This window comes from Pongo abelii, chromosome 3, assembly GCF_028885655.2.
Source record: "Pongo abelii isolate AG06213 chromosome 3, NHGRI_mPonAbe1-v2.0_pri, whole genome shotgun sequence".
In the NCBI taxonomy this organism is placed as follows: Eukaryota; Metazoa; Chordata; class Mammalia; order Primates; family Hominidae; genus Pongo; species Pongo abelii.
The window spans coordinates 99,560,486-99,588,167 of NC_071988.2; the positions used below are offsets into that span (position 1 = coordinate 99,560,486).

At 40.9% G+C, this 27,682-nt stretch overlaps 1 protein-coding gene across 5 annotated transcripts in view; it reads left to right on the forward strand.

Moving 5' to 3' along the window:
* FRAS1 (Fraser extracellular matrix complex subunit 1) overlaps positions 1-27,682 on the forward strand; it is a 477,046-nt gene that overhangs the window by 261,118 nt on the left and 188,246 nt on the right. For all 5 annotated transcript variants that reach the window (XM_054554107.2, XM_054554103.2, XM_054554105.2 and 2 more), the window contains 2 exons: positions 4,928-5,068; positions 9,345-9,488. In XM_054554107.2, the coding sequence (XP_054410082.1) occupies positions 4,928-5,068; positions 9,345-9,488 (285 nt within the window). The remainder of the gene's footprint in view (positions 1-4,927; positions 5,069-9,344; positions 9,489-27,682) is intronic.

Here is a 27,682-nt window from a genome sequence, read left to right on the forward strand (position 1 = left end):
GATTTTAGCAATCTTGTAAAGTCTGATATAAACCTAATGGTATCATCAGACATATATTTAGGTGTGCAAAAATGTGTTGCTTCAAGATGCTTCCCCCATATTATCCTGCAAAGCTTTGTGTTAACAATATTATTTAGCTGTGTTTTAAAGTATTGCCACCTCACTTTCCTTTACATACTATTTCATTTTGTGTTAAACATGTCTTAAATAAGGTGCTAAAGTATATCCTTCTTTTATAATAATATTTTCTTGAACATCAGTTTATTCATTTTTTAAGAGGAGTCTGAAAATACTTGGGAAAAAATTCCTAACTGTGAAACCATGCCCAAGAATTTTGAGGGCCCATCTAAAACTTTAATTTGGGAAGATTGTGTTAACTCACATGCAGTAATATTAAAAAATGACTCGTATGGTTTAATTATAGACTGGGCACCAAAGGGCTATTTAAAAAACAATTGCTCCTCTGGCAGAAGGGAATGCCTGGAGGCTACTTATTTTATTTCTTATCAGGAGAACGAGAATCATCATCCTACTTTGCATAGGAGGATCAGCTCATTCTTTCCCTTAAAATGGGAAGATAAAGGCATTACCCCCCTCAGGCCTCGTATGATACTCCCCATTCTGAGCCCAGAACACCCAGAACTTTGGAAATTGGCTATTGCCATATCTGGACTACGAGTATGGGAAGGAAAAACTATTCTGACTGTTGTTCCCACTACCATCCCACTCTCTCAGTATCAGTGTAGACCCAGACATTCTGCTTTACTTACCTCCAACCTGACTGTTCCCATACAGAGTTGTGTTAAGCCTCCTTACATGCTGTTAGTAGGAAATATCAAAATTTGGACGAATAATCAAACTGTCCAATGCATTAAGTGTCATCTATACACTTGTATTAACTCCCATTTTGACTCCAGGAAAAGTGTAATGTTGGTTCGAGCTTGAGAAGGAATCTGGATTCCGGTAACTTTACCTAGACCTTGGGAATCCTCCCCCTCAATACATTTAATTAATGAAGTGCTACAGCGAATCCTAAAAAGATCTAAGAGATTTGTTTTCACTTTAATCGCTGTTATCATGGGCCTAATTACAGTCACTGCAATGGCCACCACTGCCGGAATGGCATTACACCAATCCATTCAAACGGCTCATTTTGTTAATGATTGGCAAGCCAGTTCCACCCAAATGTGGAATTCTCAACAAGGCATCTATCAAAAATTGGCAAATCAAATTAATGATTTAAGACAGTCTGTTATTTGGCTTGGAGATTGGGTAGTGAGTCTCGAGCATCACATGCAAATGCAGTGCGATTGGAATACTTCGGATTTCTGTATCACCCCGTATTCCTATAACGAGACTGATCATTCATGGGAAATGGTCAAAGGACACCTTCTAGGTAGGGAAGATAATTTATCATTGGACATAACTAAATTAAAGAAACAAATTTTTGAAGACTCTCAAGCTCACTTATCCATTGTGCCTGGAGCTAAGGCGTTAGATCAGGTGGCAGAAAATCTTTATGGATTAAACCCCACGACTCGGATTAAGTCTATTGGGGACTCCACTGTAGTAAATTTTGTTATTATATTTCTCTGTTTAATCAGCTTGTTTTTAGTGTGCCAGAACAGTCAAAGAATCCTGCGTCAAAATCGAGAGAACGAACAAGCCTTCATTGCCATGGCACATTTATATAAAAAGAAAGGGAGAGATGTTGTGGGAAGTCAGGGACCCCAAACGGAGGGACCAGCTGAAGCCATGGCAGAAGAATGTGGATTGTGAAGATTTCATGGACATTTATTAGTTCCCCAAATTAATACTTTTGTAATTTCTTAAGCCTGTCTTTACTGCAATCTCTAAACATAAATTGTGAAGATTTCATGGACACTTATCACTTCCCCAGTCAATACCCTTGTGATTTCCTATGCCTGTCTTTAATCTCTTAATCCTGTCAGCTGAGGAGGATGTATGTCACCTCAGGACCCTGTAATAACTGCGTTAACTGCACAACTTGTACAGCATGTGTGTTTGAGCAATATGAAATCTGGGCACCTTGAAAAAAGAACAGGATAACAGCAATTGTTCAGGGAATAAGAGAGATAACCTTAAACTCTGACCGCCAGTGATCCAGGCGGAACAGAGCCATATTTCTCTTCTTTCAAAAGCAAATGGGAGAAATATCGCTGAATTCTTTTTCTCAGCAAGGAACATCCCTGGGAAAGAGAATATGCCCCTGGGGGTGGGTCTCTGAACTGGGCATGCGCATCTCTTGTGGTCGAGACTGCAGGGGTGAAATAGACCCCAGTCTCCCATAGCGCTTCCAGGCTTATTAGGAAGAGGAAATTCCCACCTAATAAATTTTGGTCAGACCAGTTGATCTCAAAACGCTGTCTCCTGATAAGATGTTATCAATGACAATGGTGCCCGAAACTTCATTAGCAATTTTAATTTCGCCTCGGTCCTGTGGTCCTGTGGTCCTGTGACCTCGCCCTGCCTCCACTTGCCTTGTGATATTCTATTGCTTTGTGAAGTACTTGATGTCTGTGACCCACACCCTATTCATATACTCCCTCCCCTTTTGAAACTCCCTAATAAAAACTTGCTGGTTTCACAGTTTGTGGGGCATCATGGAACCTACTGACATGTGATGTCTCCCCTGGACGCCCAGCTTTAAAATTTCTCTCTTTTGTATTCTGTCCCTTTATTTCTCAAGCTGGCCAATGCTTAGGGAAAATAGAAAAGAACCTAGGTGAATATCGGGGCAGATTCCCCAATAATAGGGCTGTTTTATAATCTTAAAAAACAAAATTTAATTTAAGAAAAAGAACGTTAATTAAAAATACGGGTCTCTAGGTTCTGTTTATCATATAGTAAAAAATACTCTTGAATAAAGCTCTGTAGTATATCCAGGGATGATGATCAAAATATTGACCAGTAAGGCAGGGGCACTGCCCAGTGAGAATGGCATTGACCTCAGTTCAGGAGCAGAGTCCTGGGAATCTCCTGGTATGGATATTAGCCTGTAGGTGTCAGGCTATGAGTGGGGCAGGGTGCTAGGGGTGGGGTCAAGGCTGCAGCAGAGCACTGGAAGGCTTAGGGTAACAGCTATATACCAACCTGCATGGAAGTAGTTCAATACTTTAACCACCAGTACTGATGAACCAGGACATCCCAGCTGAACATTAGCTCCATATGTATATTAAAGATTCTATGTTACATTTTATTAGGGGTTGGTGGCAATGGAGATCTCAGTGGTAAAAAATCACTTCTGGTCCTTCCAAGCCAGCTGAGGCACAGTGAATGTACTCAGAGGGTGTCTCTGCAGTCTGGTGGATCTTTTCCATTGGGCAGAAGATGGCCTGAAATGCATGGGGTTATCTGCATGAAGAACCAGGTCTTTGTCTTACTCATCATTGTATCCCTGCTACGTGAAGCTACTTGAGGCTCAATGACAAATGAATGATTGGAGATAGATGGCTGGTTGTTTTAACATGTAGTTTTTATTATTCTGATGTGTTGAGGCCAGAATATCAGGAGACTGTTGCCATTGAAAAGTTTGTTACTCACAGCTTCGAAGAGGAAGGGGCACCTCATGGCATAAAGGGCCACAAAGGGGAGCACCAGGGTCAGTCAGGAGGGAGAGGTGATGGGGGGAACATGGGCAAGAGACTTTATTCTAACGTCAGTAGAAAGGAATGGGTGAAGTAGGGTAAGCAGGCTTAGGATTGGCTAGTTGGGATAATTACAGTGGTCTGTGAGGTATAGCGACTGTCTCTAGTTGTCTAGTACCTGGCCCCAAGGCAGAAGAATAGTAGCCTGGAGTGTAAGAGTATGATAAGGGAGGTGGTGGGAGTGTGAGTTCTGGATTAGTTAGTTTGCATATGAAAGGCATGCTCCCAAGGAAATCATTTACTATCTCCAGGAATATAGCCCTGGGAGGGCCAGTCTCTCCAAAATCTGCTTGGTTTCAGATGTCAAAGAATCAAAAATATAGAAAATAAAAAGGCATGATTAAGACAATGGCTACCCTTGAGAAGTCATGCAACTATCCCCTTTATCATTAAAGGTCCGATGAAAGCAAGCAGAGATGTTTTCTTTCTCTTTGCCTTTAGTCTCTTTTCACCTGTGGGTTGTTCTAACATAGCACTTAATGTTAAGGCTTATAGCCAAGATTTATTAAGCCCTTACTACGTGTCCAGCACTATCCTAAGAATTCACATGCTTCAGCCCAATTAGTGTCCACAACACCCCATGCAGTATGTTCTGTTAGGATCCTTGCTTTATAGATGAGGAAGCAGGAGCCTTGAGAAATGAGTTAGTCAAAGTCACATAGAGCTATGCTGTGATGCTCTTATTCTCTGTGCTATACTCTGTCTTTCATTCATTCTATTTCAGTAGCTTGCTTGGGTGTCTGTTGTAGCAACTAGTTTGAGCAGCTCAACATGTTGGGCAATTCTCATCTGTGTATGCCCAGTCTCCATCATGGAGTAGGCACTTTATAAACCTATGTGAAATCAATAAGTGAAGCTCTCACCAGCTTTTCTCTTTGATTTGAGCAACCCGATAAGCAGCAGAGTATCTAGTGATAGAGAGCTGTCCCAAGGGAGGGAGAACTGTTTTCTGGCTTCCTGTTTTTTATTTGACATTCTCTGAGAATGGGAACTTGGGAAGAAAGAAATGTATGATTCTGTAAATGTTTATTTCTGTTTTGAGGCACATGTGCTTTACTTAATCTGGGTTCCACAAATGCTTGCTTTGCAGGAGATTGCCTTTAGAGAGAAGTGTGTGAGATGTGCAGCCTGTCCCTGGGAAAACCAAGTGAATGTACAGAACATACTCTGACCCAGGAATGTTAATGGGAGAGATAGAGTTACTGTCTGTGTCACGTGGGGCTTTCCTGATTGTCTCCTTTGCTTTATCTTTCCCACAGCTTGCCACCAGTCCTGTTTCAGATGTGCAGGGAAAAGCCCACATAACTGCACAGACTGTGGGCCTTCCCATGTGCTGTTGGATGGGCAGTGCCTCTCCCAGTGCCCAGATGGCTACTTTCACCAGGAAGGTAGTTGCACAGGTGAGTAAGTAACGTGCTGGGGCATGTTGCCTATGACCATGTTTTGTCTTCAGAGCATAGCCAGACACTGTAATTAGGAACCTTGTCATACCGGGGCCTAAGATTCAGCTGTAAATCCTTGTCTTGAACTTACAGGTTCAAAGTATAGAGGGAGGGGAACAAGTGAAATTTAGTTCTTCCAGTAAGGAAGCATGGAAATGAAACATTAGAATCAGCTTTACCCTAGAAACTATAATATTTGAATAAACTCTGAACTTGGTTTTCTCTTGCCTGGAAGACGATGATCTGAATAAATAACTCCTGTCATGCACTAAATAATGACCTTTATTTCCTAAAAGAACTAGAACTTAGTTCAGCATAAGTCTTTGTTGCTATGGCTTAAAGAGAGAGAGAGAGAGAGACAGAGAGAGAGAGAGAGATAGGGTTCTACTGTTGCCCAAGCTGGAGTGCAGTGGTGTGATCACAGCTCACTGCAACCTCACCTCGGCCTCCTGGGCTCAAGCATTCCTCCCACCTCAGCCTCATGAGTAGCTGAAACCATACATATGTGTCACCATGCTTGGCTAATTTTTTATTGTGGGAAAAAGTGTTGCCCAGGCTAGACATGAACTCCTGGGCTCAAGTGATCCTCCCACCTTGGCCTCCCAAAGTGCTGAGATTACAGATGTGAGTTACTGTACCCAGCCTGTGGCTTTTTTAAAAAGTTTAAAAGTTTATGTTTCTGATTATTAAAAAGATATGTGCTCATTGTAGAAGGATTGAAAGTTCAGAATAGGAAAAATAAATGGGGCTTTGGGGATAAAGATAACTGATTATGCCACATCTTAGAAGCAACAAATATTACCCTGGTGATAGATTCCTTTTTGATCTACTTTTTATGCATGCTGTTACATAATTGAGAATAAATTAGAGCTATACTTTTTTATATTTTTTTCAAAACATAAAGTCATAAGCAATTTTCTTTTTTTTTTTTTTTTTTTGATACGGAGTCTTGCTTCGTCACCAGGCTGGAGTGCAGTGGCGATCTCGGCTCACTGCAACCTCTGCTTCCCAGGTTCAAGCAATTCTCCTGCCTCAGCCTCCTGAGTAGCTGGGATTACAGGTGCATGCCACCATGCCCAGCTAATTTTTCTATTTTTAGTAGAGACAGGGTTTCACCATATTGGTCAGGCTGGTCTCGATCTCGTGACCTCATGATCCACCCGCCTCAGCCTCCCAAAGTGCTGGGATTACAGGCATGAGCCACCGCGCCCAGCTGTCATAAGCAATTTTCTATGTGATAAAAAGTTATACGTACAGATACGTGTGTGCATATTTATCGTTTTCATGGCTGCATATTATTCTATTTCTTTTTCTTTTTTTTGAGAGATGGATTCTCAGTCTGTCACCCAGGATGGAGTGCAGTGGCATGATCGTAGCTCACTGCAGCCTTGAACTCCTGGGCTCTGGTTATCCTCCTACCTTAGCCTCCCAAGTAGCTGGAACTATAGGCATACACCACCATGCCCAAGTAATTTTTTTAAATTTTTTTATAGAGACAGGGTCTCACTTTGTTCTCAGGCTTGTCCTGAGCTCCTGGCCTCAAGCAATCCTCCCTCTTCAGCATCCCAAAGTCGTGGGATTACAGGTGTGAGTCACTGCATCTGGCTCCATTTCTTTTCACATAAGAAATGAAATTTGGCAACTGGGACACTTGAGGACACTAGGGAGATCTTTTACTTTCTCCCTCTTAATGAGGTACTGCTCTGGTTATCAATTGTTGCCTAATAAACCACCCCAAATTTGTGGCTTAAGACAACAATTGTTATATTTCCCAGTTCTGAGGATTGCTGGGCAGCTCTTTCTTCAGATCCTACAGGTGGGCTCTTCATTGACATGTCTGTCACCTGGGTTGGTCAACAATCTCTTACTCTATGAGGCCTCTTCTCGTGGCTAATTGTACTTCCTCATGGCATGGCAATCTTAGCCAGTCAGTCTTCTAATGTGTCAGCTGTCTTCTCCTGGAATGAGTATTTCAAGAGACCTAAGCAGAAACTGCCAGCTGCCTATCACCTAACCTAAGAAGTCTCACTGTCACTTCTGCTATGTTCTGTTGGTCAAAGCAAGATAACCCATATTTGAGTGGGTGAAGGAACAGAATACACCTCTCAGTGGAGGAATGGCTTATGCACACAGTTAGGGATGGATTTGATTATCTTCATCATGGAGACAAGCTACCTTGGGTGTTAATGCACTTGTATGGAATCAAGCATTTCACACAGGTAACTGTGCACTTCCCAGCCCCACTTTCCCCGGGCTACAGCAGAATAGAGCAAAAGGAGATGGAGGTATTTACTTCCTTCTTTAACATGTCAGTCCAGTATGTTTTTTAAGATCACCTTTATGTTTCAGTGACAGAGATTTTGAAAATCACTAGTTGGGATTAGTACAGAATTTTGTTGGAATTGACACAGTACTAAAATTTAAGGACTTTATTGTAGCACTGTGTGTGGTTTTTGTTTGTTTGTTTGTTTGGGTTTTTTGGTATATACAGGAAAAAAAACATTCTATCACGATTTCTCTTTTATTTCTAAAAAATAGACTGTTGGGGCCAGCTGATAGGAAAAAGCCCACTGATATGAAATTATATTACATGTATTTCTGGAGTCAGTAAATGTAATGAACTTATGACATGTTTTTAAAATAAATTAATATTTGTTACATTCATCTAGCCTTAAACTTCAAAGAAGTGATTTAGAATGAACACAAATTTAGATGATTGAAGATCAATATTATATTTGTCCTGGAATTCTTTGCCTTTTTCTAACTGTCTTTTTAATCTCTGCAGTCCCCTGGTGAGTTGCTTTACTTTAAATACTCTGTCAAGCTCAGTGGGGGAATGTTTCTGGTTTCTTTGTCATTAGGATTGCCCTTGAGAGCTGTTTCTATCCTTAGGTGCTTTCATCCTAGCCCAGCTGGTTTTTGTATGTATAAAATTGTTTAGGGGAGGAAAGTCTGGGTAGATCTAGCTCTTGTCTGTCCATGCCTCTTTCTGCTGGGAGCCAGCAGATGGATGGTACCATAAGCAGCAGGGCACCCAGGTCACTGGAAATATTCTGATAGGGAGGAAGAACTGGGTGTTGGAAATCATCCAGAGAATGCTATGTCTTTTGGATAGGCGCTTTCAACATTGAAAGCCTCAGGAATGTAGAAGGGGTGAGAGTGCTATCCTTCTAATCAGCAGTTCATTTTCGTGCTTGCTTGCTTGCTTTTTTTTTTCTTAAATAACTCCTTATCTTCTCTTGGCCTCTTGCCAGAATCCAGAGGCTTTACTTGAAATCTGTGCCTTTGCTTCCCACCAGCCACGTGCCAGGAGGGAATTCATCAGTTCCTGCAAGATCTACCCAGCTCCAGCCCTTCACATCCCCACCTCTTGGACTCAGACCTGCTTAGACCTTGTCCTTGGCAGAGAAGTTCTCAAATCTGCTTCCATGTGCTTGCTCCTGCTGCTTCCTTGGCAGCGTCAATGCAGCTGCAGCTGCAGCTGCCTTTGATTCTTTGCCACCCTTATCCTTATTGCTTACACCTTACCGTGACTCACTTGGTTTGTTTCAGTGTTGTACCTCTTGTTAATTTGGTGATTTTTTTGGAGAAGACATAGCTTTGGCATAACTTTGTCTCTAAGGAATTGAACTTCAGAGGCAGCTCACGATAACCTCCAGAAAGAGGACTTTTTCTGTTCTTTGTATTTTAATCAAGTATTGCTGATAAAATAAGCATCCCAGTGGTGGTGGCTTGAAGGGAGTGCCTGGATGGCCCCTGACTCTAGAGAGAAGTTGCAGTATAGTTTGCTGTGTATGGATTCCACCCTCATCTGCTAGAAATTTCTGAGAAGTAAAATGTCCCCTTCTTCTCCCTCTCCCACTCATTCTTTGAGTCATGGTATGTTAGGGTCAGGGAGTCCTACCACTCGTGTTTCTGCTCTGTGACTATGATTTGAACTTCCTTACTTACACAGATGGAGATGATCATGCTGGTCCCTCTGGAATGTGTGGCCGATTTCTCACATATTTATAGTTCTAGATTCCGTATTGTGTTCACAGACAGTAGTCCCCTTGACATCAGAAATGCAGTCTCTAGGTCAGGTCCAAAGGTGTGCCAGGCTTGCTCAGGAATCTTCTAAAGATGGTTAGTGTTGGAGGTCTGCTTTTAATGTAATTTGTGGAATGCATTAAATACTTCACGCATATACATGCTGAGCTGCTAATTCCAATCCTGGTTTTTGTCCCCCTGCCAGAGTGTCACCCAACCTGCAGGCAGTGCCATGGGCCGTTGGAGTCTGACTGCATCTCCTGTTACCCTCACGTCTCTCTTACCAATGGTAACTGCAGGACCAGCTGCAGGGAAGAGCAGTTCCTCAACCTCGTGGGATACTGTGCTGGTGAGTGAAACTCCTGTGGACTCCTTGGAAATCACTGGGCAGCTGCCGGGGCTCTTCATACCAGGCTTAAGGGGGCTCTTTGTCCTCAGTTTATGAGCTCTTTTATAGGAGACATTTGTCTCATGTCTGGAAACTCGTGTTACTGCTTCTCCTTGGGTATTTTGTAAATACTTGTGGATTTAAATAGAACTAATAATACTCTTGCAAATCCTGAAAATCTCAGACTCTCATATTAATGAAGAATGAAGTGATGATAATAGCACCTTTATATGCTTTCAAAACTTCTTCTTAAGATAGCAAAAAGTGTTCTGAAAATAAGTCACTCCAAGCCTTCCTTTCTCTTGTCTGCATTTTGTCCTGCTTCTTGCTGTGGAGAATCTTTGCCATTAGCCCCAGACACAAAATTTTAGAGAGATTAACCTAAAAGTAGATCAGTTGCCTTAGGAGATGGGATTTTTTTTCTTCCTTATTTTAGAACTCAGATCTAAAAAAAAGAAAATTAGGAAAGCAGTCTGAAATTTGAATAATGTTGGAACCAGACATCATTTATGTTCATCTATCTATTCAGACAACAAATGTGTATTTTTGAGTGCCTACTAATGGTCAAATGCTCAGAATACAGGAAAACGATGAAGGAGACAATGACTCCACCACCAAAGAGCCTATAGACTGGGGAGGAGAATTTACTGGGTAATGGGTTATTGTATATTTCTTGATCCACTTTTTCAAACTCTGGGACAAACTTGCAGAGTTTTGCCTTTAGTAGCTGTTGCCTCAGCTCAGAAGGGCTGAACTGGGGGGATCCTGGGATGCTACTGGGCGAATGGGAAAGGTGAGAAAGTGTGCTGAGAGGTTGACCAGGCTGTCAGGCTTGTTCTGGAGCAGGGAGGAGGCGTGGCCAGTTGTCTAGATCACAGTATCCAGCAGGCACATTCAGTCTGGGATGGCGCCGACATCTCAGCTGTTCGGTCTGGTGGATTGAGGGTGGGGCGGGGCACAGCAAGTCAGTGGCTGTGCTCCCTGTGGCTGGTGGTACCATGGTCCAGGTGAGCCATTTATTTTTGCATATGACATTAAAGACTAGACATTTTGGTATTAAGGTCTATATCCTAAGAAAACCAAACTGTCAAGCACAGGGTTGCAGCCCAGAATGCTAGATTCAGAGCAGAAGCCCAAGTGTAGAGACTGTGCAAGCATTTTAGGTGCAACAAAAAGTGGAACTTCAGAGTCCAGGATTCAGACTAATCAGAACCCCTATCAGCTGTAGGATGTGAGTCTATTGCTAGTGATGTTAGTCGTAGTCAGGACTGTCTTGGAAAGTGGGAAAAATGGGAGATAGTAGTGCCCATCCCCAAAAGAGAATTTGGGGATGGAAGGGGCTGTTATTACCATTTGCATGTTTGAGTTTAGCTACTTATTATCACTTTAAGACATGGAGGAGCAGCTACTCTGAGAATCAAATGGCTCCCTACGTGGCTAAAGTGTATTGGTGGATATTTACTGAGAACCCACTGAGCACAAGGTGCCAAGTTGATGTTTGAGGGGGATACAGAAGTCTTCCAGGCTACTTAAGGAGGTGAACCAAAGACACAAGTGTAGTTAACAAATGGTACAAAGCAATTTAGGGACAGTAACACCAACCAGTAATAAGGGCTGTAGGAGTTCAAGGTAGGGAGAAGTGACAAGATATGGAAGGCATTATGCGGGGTGGTGGAACCCAAAATATTTCCAGAAGAATAACCAGGATCCTGTGAGACAGAGGGAGATCTGGTGGGCTTTCTAAGCATGGTTTCACCAGGAGACAGGCCCGGCAGGAATAGCATGTGGGCCATTTATGACTAGTGAGTCATCTAACCTGGGTGACAAACATGGTTGGTATTAAATAAAGCATATTAGTTAAAATGGTTGGGAAATTCAGATTCAAACCAGAGTATAGAAAGTTCAAAGTTTCAGGCCAAAAAGTTTTGACTAGATTTTGTGAGCAATAGGGCCATGAGAGTTTTGGAGAGGACTGTAGCTTGACTAAGGGTGTCTTAAGGCAAGAAATCTGCAACTTGTATGGAAAATGGACTAACATAAGGAGAGATTAGAGTCAGGGAGAAGAGTTAGAAGGTAGGACCTGAATTATATCCTTCATGATGGCTTTTTTATTTAAAATCTAACTCTGAATGTGGGCCCTAAAAATTTTATGCTAGGGCATATTTAAAAAATACATGTTTATATAAGGAGATTAGAAAAATTTAATTTTCAATGAGCTGTGTTCTCTCTAATGTCCAGAGTGTTCTTTGATAGTAAATTAGGTGATTGGGACTTGCATTAATTTTTTAAGGCTAATAGGGAACCTTTAGAAGGAGAATCATGGGACTGAGCTAAACAACTCTGGAAGCCCCCAACCCTAGAAGAGAAGGTCCTACCAAAATAAGCTGAAAAGGAAAATCTTGGCTCTCCTGGCAATTAGGTGTATTAAGTAATGGTTTTAAATGAGGTAACCATTGTCTGGTGCTTAGAAATCATTTATTGATTAAAGACTGGTGTAATAGTATTTATTATAGAAAAGTTTGATCAGTAATTTCAGTTATTGAACTTTCAGAGAACTGTGCTGACCCCAAAGTTTACTTTTTCACCAAATGTATGACTTATCTAAACACCTCTACTTTTCTCTGTAGCATTGCAATGCATTCACTCATGTACAGATTCATCAAACATTTATGAAGCCTTTGCTCTATGCCAGGCATTGGACTGGGCTCTGGGGATGTAAAGACAAATCAGATATGGTGCTTGCATACAAGAAATGGACTCTTTAGTGAATGAAAGTGTTAGTTTGCTAGGGCTGCCATAACAAAATACCACAGACTGGGTGGCTCAAACAATGGAAATTTATTTTCTCCAAGTTTTGGAGGCTGGAAGTCCAAGATCAAGGTGCCCGCAGGCTTGGCTTCCTCGGAGGCCACTCTCCTTAGCTTGTAGATGGCGGCCCTCTTGCTGCCTCCTCTTTGCACATGCGCCCCAGTTTCTCTCCGCATGTCCTAATCTTCTCTTCTTATAACTGTATTGGTCACATTGGATCAGGATCCATCCTTTAATATCCTTATTTTAACTTAATTACCTCTTTAAAGGCCCTATATCCAACTACAGATATTCTGAGGTATTGGGATACGGCCTCAACACATGAATTTTCAGGGAATGAATTCAGCCCACAACAGAAGGGAGTGGGTGTTTAGTATGATATTGCTGTGGTACTCTGTGCACAGCACAGGATATGAGATGAGCCCATGGGACAGGACCCTAACCCACACTGGAGTGTGTGTATGTGAGTGTGTGGAGTGGGTATTAAAGCTTTCCGGAGGATGTCACAACTGAGATGATTTTAAAGGTGAGTGAGAATTAGAGGAATTTGGAGCTTTGGAGGCAGAACATTTCAGAAAATGGGCCAAAGAGGATTATCTATTGAGACACCCATAAAGAGTTGAGTCCTATGTGAGTGGTGAGACTTGAAGTGGGAGGGAGCAGGACTGGTCTGTAGGGCCTTGGTATACCCATGGGGATGCCTTGAAGGTTCTGGGAAGTGTCGCGATTGCATTTGTGTGAAGAGAAATATCTGCGGAAGATGGCTTGGAAGAAAAGACTGAGGCAGAAAGTTCTTTAGGAGGTAGCTGCAGAAATCCAGATGAGAGAAATCCTTTAATGAGAACGTTGCTGAGGGGATAAAGAGAAGGGGTCATGATTCCACCAGGTATTAATAGTGTGTTAGGTTGGCTCATCTCAGATTGCTGTTTTGTCTGCAAAAATGGTTCGATTGGCAATTTCATATGATTTAACGTAATAGAAGCAACAGAAGTTGGTGCTCCCTCAGGCCTGGGAGGTAAGGGAGAAGGAGCTTTGCAGATAGTTCCCAGGTTTCTGGTCACAGAAATTCGAGGGATGGGAGTACCATTTACCAAGGGTAGGAATAGATCTAGGAGGCAGTGAGGAAAACAGTGTGCTTGAATTTGGCCAAGCTGAATTTGGGGTGACAGTTGGACATCCCAGAGTGTCTCTCCAGGAGGAGGTTAAAGGTATAAGTGGACAGGTTTCTTGCTCTATCTACTAGGAGCTTGTCTCCTCTCTCAGTGTTGCCCTGAACCTAAAGTCCTGGAGTTGTTTTTAACTAAAGTATTGCCTCAGTCAGGTCATAGTTAACCTCATAGAATGTTTAGGTGACTTTTATCTAAACTCAGGAAGGTGTTAGGAGAAACCATGTGATGACAGGCAAAGCCAAGGATAATCTACCTTGTGCGGGGCTGGCAGTGGAATATCCTCTCCGTGTCCTTGGGAAGTCCTAGCTCATGGGAAGTCCCGGAGAAGGACCCTCTCTGCCTGCTCTTTCGTGTATGTCCAAGCGCCTCCAGGGTGGTAGGGTTTCCTCTCAGGATGCATTCTCTATTTGACTCAGAGACCTCTTAATTGTACTTAGCTGTTTAAAAAAGAAAATGACATCAAATCCAGCACACCGCCAAGAGTAAACCCATCCTGGGAGCAGGTCCAGTAACCTCAGTGTGTCTCACATATGGAGATGTCATATGTGTGGGGTTTCTTCCTCCAAGTCTATCAAAGCAAATATAAAGTATGTGAGATTTAGGCCAAAGCTGCAAGTTTTCAACAAAGATAAATGAACTGAGGTGAGAGGCAGCTGTGCATAATTGCAAGAGACACAGTTAACTTTCTATGGAAAGCCAGGTTTTCTTTTGTCATAGATTAGAAAAAAAACTTTTTTTGCCCACATCTCAACAACATTAACAGAAAACTCCAAAGCCTGAGGTGCTTTCTGCATTTCTCTTTCTCAGCTAAAAGATTCCTCTTGTTCATAGAATAGGGTAAGAATTAAAAGGAAAATACAAACACCTGGGGGCGGGGGAATGTCCACATGCAGATGCATTTTTTTAAAAATGCTTTGAGTTTTGTGGACTGCCTGATGGGATGGCTATGTTTTTGAGTTCTTATGTAGAAAGAAGATAATATCAAGGGTGATATTGCAGAGGGGAAGACCTGAAAAATTAAAATAGTTTTTTTTTGGGTAGCGAAAGTCTGGGGGATTAAAAATTTGTTATTGTTTATGAAGTATTTTTTTAAATGCAGGTTTGCTCTTTCCAAAAATCTGTGTGAGAATGTAAGCAAAAGAAGACAAATATCAGTAAAGAAATATTACTTTGAGTATTTTCATACTGTATTCCTATTCCACAGAACTCAAATTCTAAACAATGGTTAATAGGTGTTGCATGCAACAAAAACAAAAACAAAAAAACCTCCTGGCCAGGTAAATTTGGGATTGACTCGGTTACATAAAGGTAAGCAACTTTCTTTATTGCAGGATTTCTGAGAATCTTAAAAATGCATATGTGCGCTGTGAATTTTTAAGATGAAGTTGGCCAAACATCATTTCCCAAGCATTGAATTGAAGACCCCTTCCCTTTATTATAGCCTCTTACAGGGTTAGCCAGTGGTATGCAGAACAATATTTTGGAAGTCCTGAACTAACTGATATTAATACTTTGCACAATTGGTTTGCTCCCCCTAAAGGTAAAAGAAAATCATGAACCTGTTTGCAGGTTGTGGACCAACTGACTTCCCTCCCTCCCTCCCTCTCTCTCTTCTACCCTACCTTCTTTCTTTTCTCTGTGGGCAGGCAGAGAGGTCACCCAAGGAGGTGCGTGTTTGCCACCCTTTTGCCTGCTGAAGAGCATTGCTGTTAACATTTTTCTTCCACATCATAAATAAACACTTTTGAGTCCTTTCCATGATTTTTCCCATTTATTGTCACCATTTCTGAAAGAAGGGCCCTAAAAATGTGATGAAAAAGTAAAATTGCTCAAATTTAAAGAGCAACACATCTTTATTTCGGAATAAGCTGATACAACTGCAGCACTGAATAACGGGGGGAAAACCCAGTTCAAGTTGAACATAATTAAGAACCCTGGAGGGAGCCTGGTACGAGCCAGGGCACCAGCTCTCTGTCTCCCCTCCAGACACAGTGACTGGAAGCCAGAGAAGTGAGAGCCAGTTCTGTTTTAAAGCAGCTTCTACCGTGCGGGGGAGGTGGGTTGGCACTGCCCTATATCTTGCTGTGGCTGCTTCTGCAGTTATAAATGGAAAGGAAGAAAAGAGCCATAAACTTTAAACATGTAGCAGTTGTTGCCTTATTTTGATCACCAAATCCTACCCATCCATTCCTCAATGCCTGGCTCAGATTCCTTCCCCTCCAGGACCAGCTTCTTCTTGGCATCTCCCCTGTTAGAATTTCTAGTATGCTGATTATTTCTACCATTTACCTAGCACTTGGGCTTTGATCAGCTCACGTTCTCTGTGAGTGATCTTTTCATGGGTATCTAATAATAGGTGCCGGTTCTGAGGGCTTATCATATGAAAAGTGCTGTGCTAATTGCTTTGAATGCATTTTGCCATTTAACATTCGCAATGATCCTCGAAGGTAGGTACTAATTTTATCCCCATTTTTACATATAAGGAAACTGAAACTGTCTAACAGAGTTTAAGTACTGACTCCAAATGATAAAAGTCAGGAATGATTGATCCAAGATTTGAACCCAGAGAATGTGATTCCAGAGTCCACATACTCAACCATTTTGTACTCCGTGATGCAAGTACAATTGCTTGCACACAATCGGGGCTCAAGAATGATTTTTCTTTTTTTTTTTTGTTGGTGAATTAAAAAGCACATTGGTAGGTGGATTACTTGATTGGTGGATTAAAAGTCAGTGTGATAAATAGAGTGGCTCGGACAGGCACTGTTGGGAAACATTGCACGAACTTGCTAGTCTTTTTTAAATGCTAAGGAAGCTGATTTAGATTGCCACATGTACATGCATTCCCATTGTATTTGATCCTTATTAAATGAATAAACTTCAAAGAAAAACATTAATGCATACTAAATTTTAATAATTTATATCACTCCACATTTACTTTAATCTTTTCCAATACATACATACTTGCATTGTTTTCAGTTGTAGTCAACAGCTATGGTATTTCTTTGTTCTGTTCTCTAAAATATCACTTTAAATGACATATTTCCATATGTTGGCAAATATTGGAAGAATCTACATAACTGTCATTTTTAATGCCTAAGTCATATTCCGTTGTGTTTGGGTAACTTAATTTGGCCATTTTCCTGTTGTGGATCTGGGCCGTAAAAAGCAGGAGATAGTTTTACTGGTTGGTCCATGACTTCCAAGGCTACAGCTGTGATTGGATATGTGTTTCATGTCATTATTAATACTAGTAATGGTATGTTTATAAAGTTTTATAATTTTCAAAGCATTTTCTTATGGATCTTCTCCTTTAATCATCCCCGGAAGCCCCCCCTGCAGAATTGGAAATGCTAGTAATTCCCATTTTGCTGACTGGTGACAAGCTAGCACTTGGATGGTCCTCAAGAACTGTTGGGTAGAATTAAGGACTTGAATCAGCTGTCCTCATATCTAATCCTCTTCTAATGCCTCATATGATAATTACGACAAGGATCTTTCTTCTTAGTGTGAGTCATATTTTGGTTCTTATCTCTTCTTTTTCACCTTCCTCTTTATTCCATCTAGTCCTGTTCTTCTATCTCTGTATTTTTTTCAATTTGCTTGTGTCTTCTATTTTTTTTTAACACTTGCTTCTTTATTTTCCTTATCTTCTTTTTTTATATTTTGTAATGCACTTTCTTTTCTTATTTCTCATCTTGTCACCCTATCTCTTATTGCTTGAACCATGAATTGCATATCCACCCTCTCTACAGAACTTTCAATGATTGTCTTTCTTGCTCTCTCAAATTTTGTTTTATTTAAGAGATCAATCTCTCTGCAAAGGGATGATTGAATATTTCAAGGCATTTATTTTTTTTTGAGCTTTTCCTTTTAGGAAAAAAGGACATGACCTATGCTTAAATTGAGTCCTTCCTAAATTTAAAAAAAAAAATCTTGTATTTTCTCCTTCATGTGACATTTACCAAACAATACCTTCCCTAGCTTTCATAATGAGAGAAGGACCTTACTTGTAAGCTTTCAGCTTGTAAAAGCTCCCAACGAAGTCAGGATTGCTGTTTCTTCCTAATAACTATAGGTCAGGGCTTGAATTGCAGAGAAAGTTTTTGTGGGTGTATGTTGAAAGAACACAGCTGAATTGAGACTTACAGATTATCCTCTTCAGTACTGAAGGTAGCAAAACTGCTAAGGCTACATTTACCTGCTTTTACACACCTGTGAATTTCTGTGGCTTACTTTTAATAGGTAAAAACAGTGAAATGATTGCAAACATGAGCATCAGCATCAATGTCGATTCTGATTGGGCCCACTACAGATAAAGAATAATAATTCATGTTTATTGAACACTCATTGTGTGCCAGCGCATCACATATATTATGTCATTTAATTCTGGCTGCAAGCATAGGAAGTTGGTCCTATGATTAGTACCATCTGCATTTTACAGGCCAAGATAAGATTAGAGATGAGATTAGAGATGTTAACCCACTTACCCAAAGTGTCACAGCTAGTAAGCCCTGGAGCTGGGCTCTGAATCCAAGGAGTGCACTTCAGAAGGCACATATGTGATCACTGTGTCATCAGCCTTCATCACTGATCTAGTTTCCATAAGACCCTCTCTTGCTTCTCGACATCATTTTATTCACTTCTTTTTGATGCTTTGTGGTTTTGACCCTCATGGACTTCCCACACACTCGCTACACACTCTCTTCACTCTCAGTCTACAACTCTGCTTTCTTTTTTGTTTAGAAGATTTATATTATCTGATAAAACAAAACAAACAAACCTCATCTTTTCTCCTCAAATATCTCTTTCTCTTCTGTTACCTCTTTTTCCTTCCTTTGAGAAAGGAGCTCCCTCATTCTGCCCTGAGGAGTTCCTCCCCCAGTGTCCCAGAGCCCATCTGCCTTCCTGAGCTGATCTGTCCACTCAGGTGTTTCCTCTTCTGCTTACACATTCATCTCCCCCCTTTTCTCTTCATTTTTCCTGCTCCTCTTCCTCTCCCATCTTCTTTCCTCCAGTGCCCTTGTGTCTTTCACAGCTTAAATCTTCATTTCTATTTTCTCCTTAGATTTCATCCCAAGTGCATGTGATAATCCCCTCCAGATCCTCATTTCTCTCTTCCTGCTGGACATCTGATCACAGGAAAACTGCAAAGAAAACCCTTCATCTTCATCCCTCCCACCTCCACAGGTGCTTTTCTTCCTTCTCTTGACTTCCTTGTCCACCCACTACTGATTTTTCAATTGGCACAATTCAAAACCATTTAGTTACCTTTGCTTCTTGACAACCCCTCTTCCATATTGCAATCACTGCCATATCTCATAGATATTGCATATCTCTGTTTCTGCTGCAAAAACCCTAAGCTCTTCTTTCTTAGATGACAGCCTCGTTTTTCTCTGTCTGCTAGAGGGTCTTCATCACTAAAGCTCTCCTAGTCCTTCCCAAGATGAGGGAGGAAAACTTTTCTTGAATATCAACTTTGGCTTATAAAACACTCTTTGACACTGAAAACTTGTCGATGCCTTCCCATTGCCCATTGCATTAGCTGTAAATCCTTCACCCTGATTTTCAAGTCCCTGATTTCCTTGGTTTCTGAGTGAACGTCCAAAGCTCCAGCCATGCTGGTTCTCTTCCCCATGCCACACTGCTCTGTTCCTGTGTGCCTCTGTGCTGTTACATGTTCTTGCCTTCTAACAAGGATGTCCTCAACTGGCACCATCTGCAAACATCAAATAAGCACTCAAGTTCAAGTTCCTCTTATTCACTTTGGATACAATAGTCTCTGATCCTTCTTTGACACCTGTTGCATTTGGGATGTGTATGTGTGTGAGTGTGTGTGTGTGCGTGCATGTGTTTTTTTTTTTTTTTTGGTCACCCCTTCCTAAGCATCTTGAGAGAAGGATTCAAGTCTGATTCAATCCTACAGTACCTTCCACAGTGCCTCATACTCAGCTGACTTGCCATAAATGTTAATTGAAGTGAACTGTTTTCTATTGTGGAGCTAAACCGAGTAAAACATAAATTTGATACAAAGCTTCAAGATATATGGTAAGAGTGATGCTCATGACACCTTGTTGGCAGTGCAAGCTGGCACCAAAACCTAGAGCTTTGCTTTTACATGTGACACTGCCACTCGTCACCTCCCCTTACCCTCCCCACTTCAAGCTGTTTCCTTGGCTCCTATGGCAGCCTTCCCAACACATTGGTGAGTTTGTCAACCCTGGGTAGAAATCACTGCCCTATAACATGAAGGTCATTCTGTTGTCGTGTTTTATTTGGTTAGTTTTTTAAAAGTAAAACAATAGCCACAGACACTGAAGAAAGAAGTCTCATTTGGTTGGTTGGTTTTGTTTTGTTTTGTAGCTTTTGTACTAATTCAAAGCCTCTAAAAAGAATACATGATTTCTAAGAGCTTACAGGTGGGCTGAGCACAAAGTAATGATCAAAAGGGAAAGAGACAGGATGCTTCTTTTTCTTCTGTCATCTGTATGTTATTTTCTGGATTCCTGCCTTACTTACCTCACAAGCAGAAACCCATCAATTTTAAAAGTGGCATTAGAATTCAAATTCTATACCCTTTAAAGGCCCTGAGTTTTGGCATGAAATCATTTCTTTTTCACCTGACGAAGAACAGCTACAAGTGCTGATTATTTTGACCACTTCCAAATGCACTTAATGTCATTGCATTAAGAACCTAATGGACTGACAGGACATTATTAAAAATCTCACTGTGTGTCTAAATTTGTCTTTATAGGTCATTATTTATCAGCTAAGGAGTCACTGCTCCATAAAACCAACATCCAAAGCCATTGCATCGACAGTACACATTTACTTTAACATCTTCAAGCTTTTTTGATTTGCTCCAAAGACATGAAATAAATTATTTCACTGCCATGTGCTTCCATCCATCATGATTGTGGGTAATCCTCACTGATCCTTGAAGCAGAGCCTTTGTGATTTGAAGAAAGCATCACATATTGTTGACCACATGCAATTTCCTCACAGCTGCAGGGTGAAATATTAGAGGATTCTACAGCTGCTGAGTCAAAATATTAATATTTCTATCTGTTTAAATTTCTAGCATGTCTACATGCTGTGCATATTTAGAAGACAATTGGAATCTTCTGCTTGCTTAAAAACAATAAATGCATTTATTTCAGCTGGAGCTAATACTCCATTTTCAGGCTACCTTGTAATGTGTGTATTAATTTGCTTGTTTAAAGTGCTAATTTACTGCATTTGTTAGCAAGGAGGTATATATACAAACAACTGGAATTCCATCTGTGCTACCCCCCACATACTTATTATACATCAGTAATCTGAAACAGCTTAAGTATAAATGTATCCTGGGCCTCTCTTCTTTCCTTGTGACTCTTAATGAGTCTTATATTTAAAGACTCTACTGTAATTGCAATAGTAACAAACAAGAATTTACTTGCTGAGTAGTAGTGGGGGGAATCTGAGAGACAGGCTCCAGAATAGGCACTGTTTTTAAGGAATTAACAGATACATGCTCCCTATTTAAATATATTTGAGGTCAGCCTTCCCTTTTTTTGATTACAGGCAGGAAGGTCAGATGCAGATGCCTTACTGCACAGATGGGGCTTTTTGGATGGGACATTAATCCTTGCAGAAGCTGCTAGAGTGGTGGGTTGGAAATTCAATTCCCTTATTTTAGTAACAGCAGTCTGATACAAGTTAAGCAGTGACCGTATACACTTCCTCTACTGTGTCCTGTGAAATTGTTTTCAGTATCACCTGTGCGCAGGAACAAGCATGGAAGGCAGACTGGAGTATTTTAGGGGGAATTCACCCTGGAATTTGTTGGTCTCTCTGAGGATGCTGCCATTTTAAGGACAGAGTTTCTGACAGATGTGCTTCTATGGTGTGGGCCCATCAAAGATCTGAATTAGAGGGCTCATCAGATGGTTATCACCAAATAAGAAGAATTCAAGAGTTGCCTCCAAATCAGATTAGTTTGTAGAAAATATGCCCATAGACTTTACTGTGAGTAAAATAACTGGTGTCGTAGCAGTTTATGGGGTCACATAATTACCTCCCACAGTGCCTAGATGTGGGGCTCATACCACCTCTTAATTATGTTTAGATTGTATAATTAATACATTTGGCTGGCCATGGGGGTAGTTCTGTCTCTTTATTATCTCCAATTGTAACTGACAAGGCAGTTGGAAATTGTCACACATGCAGCCGAGTAGCACCCTTTTTCTCCTGGCCTGAAGTGGATTTTGAAAACCAGATGATGCAACCCATATTGACCTTTTTCGTGGGCCTTCAAATTCTCCACGATTTCCTAGTATTTTTACTCCAATAACTTTTCTCCCCCCTCTAACAACTGTGTGGGAGCTACCTACTCGGTACCACTGATTTGGCCAAATTCCACTTTGTTTTCCTTTTAAAAGGAGTTCTGAGAACTGACCATGAGTGAAAAGGTCTTCCCCAGTCATGCAAAGACAAACCACAAGTGTGTTTTTCTTCCTTCTCAAGGATCTCCATTCCTGATCACAATAGTTTTCATGTATTTGCATCATAATATTCTTAATATGCGTACTCCAGCATAAGCCCCTTGAGAACAATTCAGCAGAGGGATGTTTTTGGCAGAAAAGGGGCTTCTGCAGATGTAATGGATGGGAGGAGGGGAGAGAACAGTAGGGAGCCTGCTTTCCTCCTCCAGCAAGGGTTTCATGGCAAGAGCTGTTGTATGTCAGAGTTTTCTTAGATTGTTAGTTTTCTGCTTTGGTTTGATGTCTTCTCCTAACATGAGTTGCCTTTCATATAAAAAAAATTCTCATTTAAATCTATAACAAAAACACAGAGACCTCAGTAAATAAACTGAAAAAAGACACACACACACAAACACACACACACACACACACACACACACACACACACAGAGATTCCCAATTGCCTTTACCATAAAATCCAGACTCCTTTTCTTGACTTACAATGTCTTGCAAAACTGGCCTACCCAGGTCCTGAGTGGCTCTTTTGTGTGTTCTTTAAGATCCAGCCATGTTGAACTTTTCTCAGTTCCTTGAAGGCATCCTGTTCTGTTCAACTGCTGAGTTGCCTAAGCTTTCCCTCCTCTTGGAACCCTTTCCAAACATTCTCCCCCTGCCCTGCTCCTGTTGCAGCTAACTGCCACCAGTGTTCTTGTCTCAGCCTCCTCTGGGAGGTCTTTCCTGGCCCTTGGACTAAGTTGGTACCCCTGTTATGTACTTTCATGGCACCCTATCATTATCCCTGTAGCATTCTGCAGGACATTTGTAACAGTCTCATGCCAGTCCTCCACCTCACTGTCCACCATGTTTTCAGGTTGCTCAGCACACTGTGTCCCCATGACAAAATTTGGAGACAGCCCTCTTTAAGGCAAGAAACATAGCCCAAGCCCACTCTACTACTGGACTCTTGAACATTCTACTGGGTTACTTCCAACCTGTTCCATAAGAGGGGCAGGCAGGAGCAAAGGGAATGGTCTCTCTGCTTTTTCTTCCCCTTCAGTTTGAAGATTTTTTAGGTTGGAGTAGGGAGATGGAGAGTGTAGGGGTTGTGTTGGTGGGGGAGGGCCTGGGTTTCTTAGTTCCAATGTACATCAAAGAACTTTTTTGGCCAGGTGAGGTGGCTCATACCTGTAATCCCATCACTTTGGGAAACCAAGGAGGGAAGATTGCTTGAGGCCAGGAGTTTGACACCAGCCTGGGCAATATAGTGAGACTCCTGTCTGTATGAAAAATAAAAGAATTAGGTGGACCCGGTGGTACACACCTATAGGTCCAGCTACTCAAGAGAATGAAGCAGGAGGATCCTGGAGCCCCGAGTTCAAGGTTTCAGTGAGATATGATTTTGCCACTCTACTCCAGTGTGGGCAACAGAGGGACACCTTGTCTTACCAAACAAAAACGACATTTTTTTCTTTCTATCTCCTGTGCCCTGGGTTCTGTAAGTATAGTGTCTTTGTAGGTCTGATTTTGATAGCTTTGGGAACACATGATGACCCCATGCTTCCTGGTCCAATGGGAGATGGTGACAGTGGATGAGGAAGGAACTCACTGATTGACACCTCAGTTTTTTATTTGATTGTGCATATTAAATACTCAATTAAAATGATACATCCAGAATCATTTCCCCCACCATGCTGAAATTGTATGAGTATAGTAGCCATTTGAATGTTTTTGTTGTTTCAATGAAAAAAAACTTTTTTCATACTTAACCTCACTTATAATAAAAGAAACACAAAGTAAAACAATGACATAACTCCAATTTTCACCAACCAAATTAGCCAAGGTTGGTTTACTGTTTTTAAATTTCTTAGTGCTGGCAAAATTATGATGAAACAGTCTCATAAATGGCTCTTGAAATACAAATCGATAGGAACTTTCTGGAATGAAATTTATAATATCAATTAAGAATTTTATGTTTTTTTCATGCTTGTAGTGGTTAAAATTGTATGCTCTGGACTTAGTCTGTATATGATATGTGTAAGCAAATGACTTAACCTCTCAGAGTCTCAGTTTCCTCATTTATAAAATGGGGATAATAAAATTGCCTACTTTTTCTCTTCAAATGAAATTATGTGTTTATAATAATTAATATTTTGCCCAATGTATATTCAGAGCTCAGTAAATGTAAACTATAATAATAACATGAATTGTACCCTTTTGACATTGTCCTTTAGGAAATAATCTGAGATGCAGACAAAGATTTATGCACAAAAGTGTTATCATAGCCTTAGTTATAAAAATGGAGACAAATTGTAAGTAAATATTCAAACTGTAAGAAAAATGGCAGTTTTTTTGTTTGCTTACTTAATACTGGAATATGATGTAGCTGCTAAAAATGATGTTTACAGGAGTCCCTAATGACATGTGGGAATGCTGATGACATTGAGTAAAAAAGGCACTATAATGTCCACATTTAATCTAATCTAATCTATGTAAAAATCTCTATATGTAAAATTGTATAGAAAAAGCACTAAAAGAAAAAATGTCAATGTTAGTAGTTATTGACCCCAAACTACCATGCTTAGGGTGATTTTTATGCTTATTTGTACTTTGTAAAAATATTTTTCATGTTTCCTTCTCTTCCATGGCTTACTTTGTAGTCAGAAAAATAAAACCTCTAGATCCCTGTCTGAACCTGCTCAGCCCTTCTGTGTAGACCACAGCATCCCTGGGCTTGTACCTGAAGCCTGCTCACAGGTGGTGCCCTGTGGGGCCAGCTACTCATAGCCTGTCTTGCCTGAGTTTTGTAGTCTGCCCTAGGGAACTATACTTTTCTGGTTGTAAGTCAGAACATTGGTATTAATCTTCAAGCCCTTGTTGCTCTGATGTCTGGCTTCTTTCCGTGCAGATCGTTACTCATTTTGAGGTCTCCCAAGAAACTCTCTCCTACAAAGAGATTTTGACTTCAAGTCTCAGAAGACAAAAGTGTTCCCTAGGTTTTGGGGACTTATTATTCTTTTCGGCTTGATTTAATAAAAATCAGTTAACCAACCTTGAGACCCTAATGATATAATTTGTCTTCTGTTGGGGGATTGCATATGACAGAGCTGGGAAGGAAAGTTTGCATGAGTGGATTAACTTGCGTCCCACTCAGGTTGTTGCTTTGGAATGAGTCTATTCACAGGAGTGGGTGCTCAGCATGACTTTTTAAACCGTAGAATGAATACAGGTAGTGAACAAAAAGAGTTAGAGAGTTCAACTTTGCACACTCGAATGTTTGTAATCTCCTGTGTGAGGTAGAACTATAAACTAACTTGGATAAATGTGATGTATTGGGCAACTTGGAGTTGATCATTTTATATTTTTCAGGTGTCATGTACTGATTTCTCCTTTGACTCTGGGCACTCACTCCATCATGCAATATATGTTTGGGGACTGATCTGATGCCTTCTTATGGCTTAACATGGAGCTATGGAAGGAAGCAGAGGCCCTGAGTAATTTCAGAGTCTCTCCAACTCTTCAGACCTTTCCATTGATTTCTGGTGTCTGTGTACCCAAATCTGCCAAACTGCCATGTCTGGTTTAAGAACTCCAGAGACTTGATTAGGAGGATAGAAAAAGTTAAAGGCTATGAGGAACCCCTATATTTATAAGTCGGTTGGAGGCACAGAAAGAGAACCCAGCCAAGAAGAGCACCTGTGTCACTCATGCTGAGAGGAGAGAGTTTTGAGAGGGAGGGCTGCTCGGTCAACAGTGCCTTGTGTTGCAGAGATTTCAGGTAGGATAAGGAATTAGAGGAGGCCATTAAATCTGGTCCTTAAGAGGCCATCAGAGACCTTTTCAAGAGCAATACCACAGTAAAATATTTTGAAGACAGATTACAATGAAGTGAGGAGTTAGAGAGGCAAGGAAGTTGGGTAGTTAAGGGAAGGCAAGAGATGAGTTTTTTGTAGAGAAAAGTTTTTAGGACAGTAGGCAATGGAGAGCATGGTTGGAAGTTAAGGTTGAAAAGAGAGATAGGGGAAAACAGGTGGAATAATATTGAAAATTGGATCAAGAATATAGGTGTAGGCATCAGCCCTTTTATCCTTGGAGAAGGGAGGAAATGAAATAAAGACAGGAATAGATAGATGTTTTGAGGTGAAAGGAATGAATCCAGCGTGCTCTGCTTAGTGATGTAGATGAGATCACCTGGGAAGACATGAATGGGCGGGCAGAGTGGGGTAGTGACTTCAGAAGAGTAATAAGGGTTGAAAAGCACTGCTGGGTGAGGGGGAAGGAATGTCCATAACCTGGCTCCAGCTTCCTTTAGAATAATTAACACACATTACACTCCTTATTTAAGCAGAGATCCCAAGATCAGATAAATCCATAATTACTTATTTGTTGTACCCACAAAATACTGCAGGGGTCTCCTTACTTTCTCTTGAAAGCATCCCCTGGGTAATTATTCTTTTATGTTTCTCTAATTGCATGCTAGAGAGCATCTGTTAGATGCAACTAGTCTTTAGACCACTGAACACCTGCAGATCTTGTTGATGCATGCCCAAGTTCAGAAAGCTCTGGAAGAAATTGCTTTAAAGAGGATAGGCCATGGCTTTTCAGATAACGGAGCCTTGAATCTGTAGTGTTTCCTAGGTTTCCAATCCTAACATTTACCCACTTGTTAAGGTAATCATAAAACACTATCACCTTCATTTGCTCTTGCAACTTTTGAAGCTTTTAAATTTCCCTTTGCACAGCTGGGATTGTGCTCCTGGCACTGTAAGGAAGGCATAGGGAAAGAGAACAAAGGGCTTGGCATTATGTGGAAACCATACACCAAATCTGGGGAAAGTAGCCTCCTTCTCATATTTCCCTCAATGTAGTCATAATTTCCTTTGTAGTTTACTGAAGGACTGAAATGAGGATTAATTTGGCTCTCAGGATATCATGAATTGTTCCTAATATTGGCAAAAGGCTGCTTGTAATTTGTAACTCCCTAAGTTCACAGAAAGGTTTGAGACTGTTAGTTTGTATGCTGCCAAAACAACAAAACAATCAGCATTTTTGAGGCAGACTCTTGTGGCTTAACTTCTGGGATGGCTATGAAGGTCCTCTGAAGGGTTCTCATGTGAATGAGTGAGCACTGGACATGAAAGGGAGATCTGCTTCATGTACAGGGAACACATCCAGATGATCAACAGTTAGGATCACCAACAGTGTACAGAGAAAGACCTGTTTTTAACAGATTCCAGGGGCAGGAATCTGTTTTACCAACATGGATTTTGCTAGAAATCACAATCTACTACAAGCGTTGAGATGAAACAAACCATTTTGGGGCCATGGGTGGTGCATTAGCGAGTACAAACAAATGCTTTGAATTCTACAGGGGAAGGTGGGAAGGCCCCATAACCAGAACTCTTTCTTTTCTCTTTTCTAGATCTTACTCCTTTTTCATTTGAGATGGGTAAATTGAGATTTGTGGGTTTTCTCCTGCCTTTGGGATAAAGGATGATAAATGGGACTTAAAGGGTAATTATCACTTGAAAGCAGGAAGTTTTCACTTACAAAGGAAGCTGAACACAATCAAGTTCTTTATTAAAGAATGACTATTATGTGAGTGAGAACAAGAGACAGTGCTGTCTGGACAAAATAATTTGTTTTATAGCTTTAATCCCAACTATGCTATAATACAGAGCTACTATGCACTATGTATTGGGTCATAAAAATGACTCTT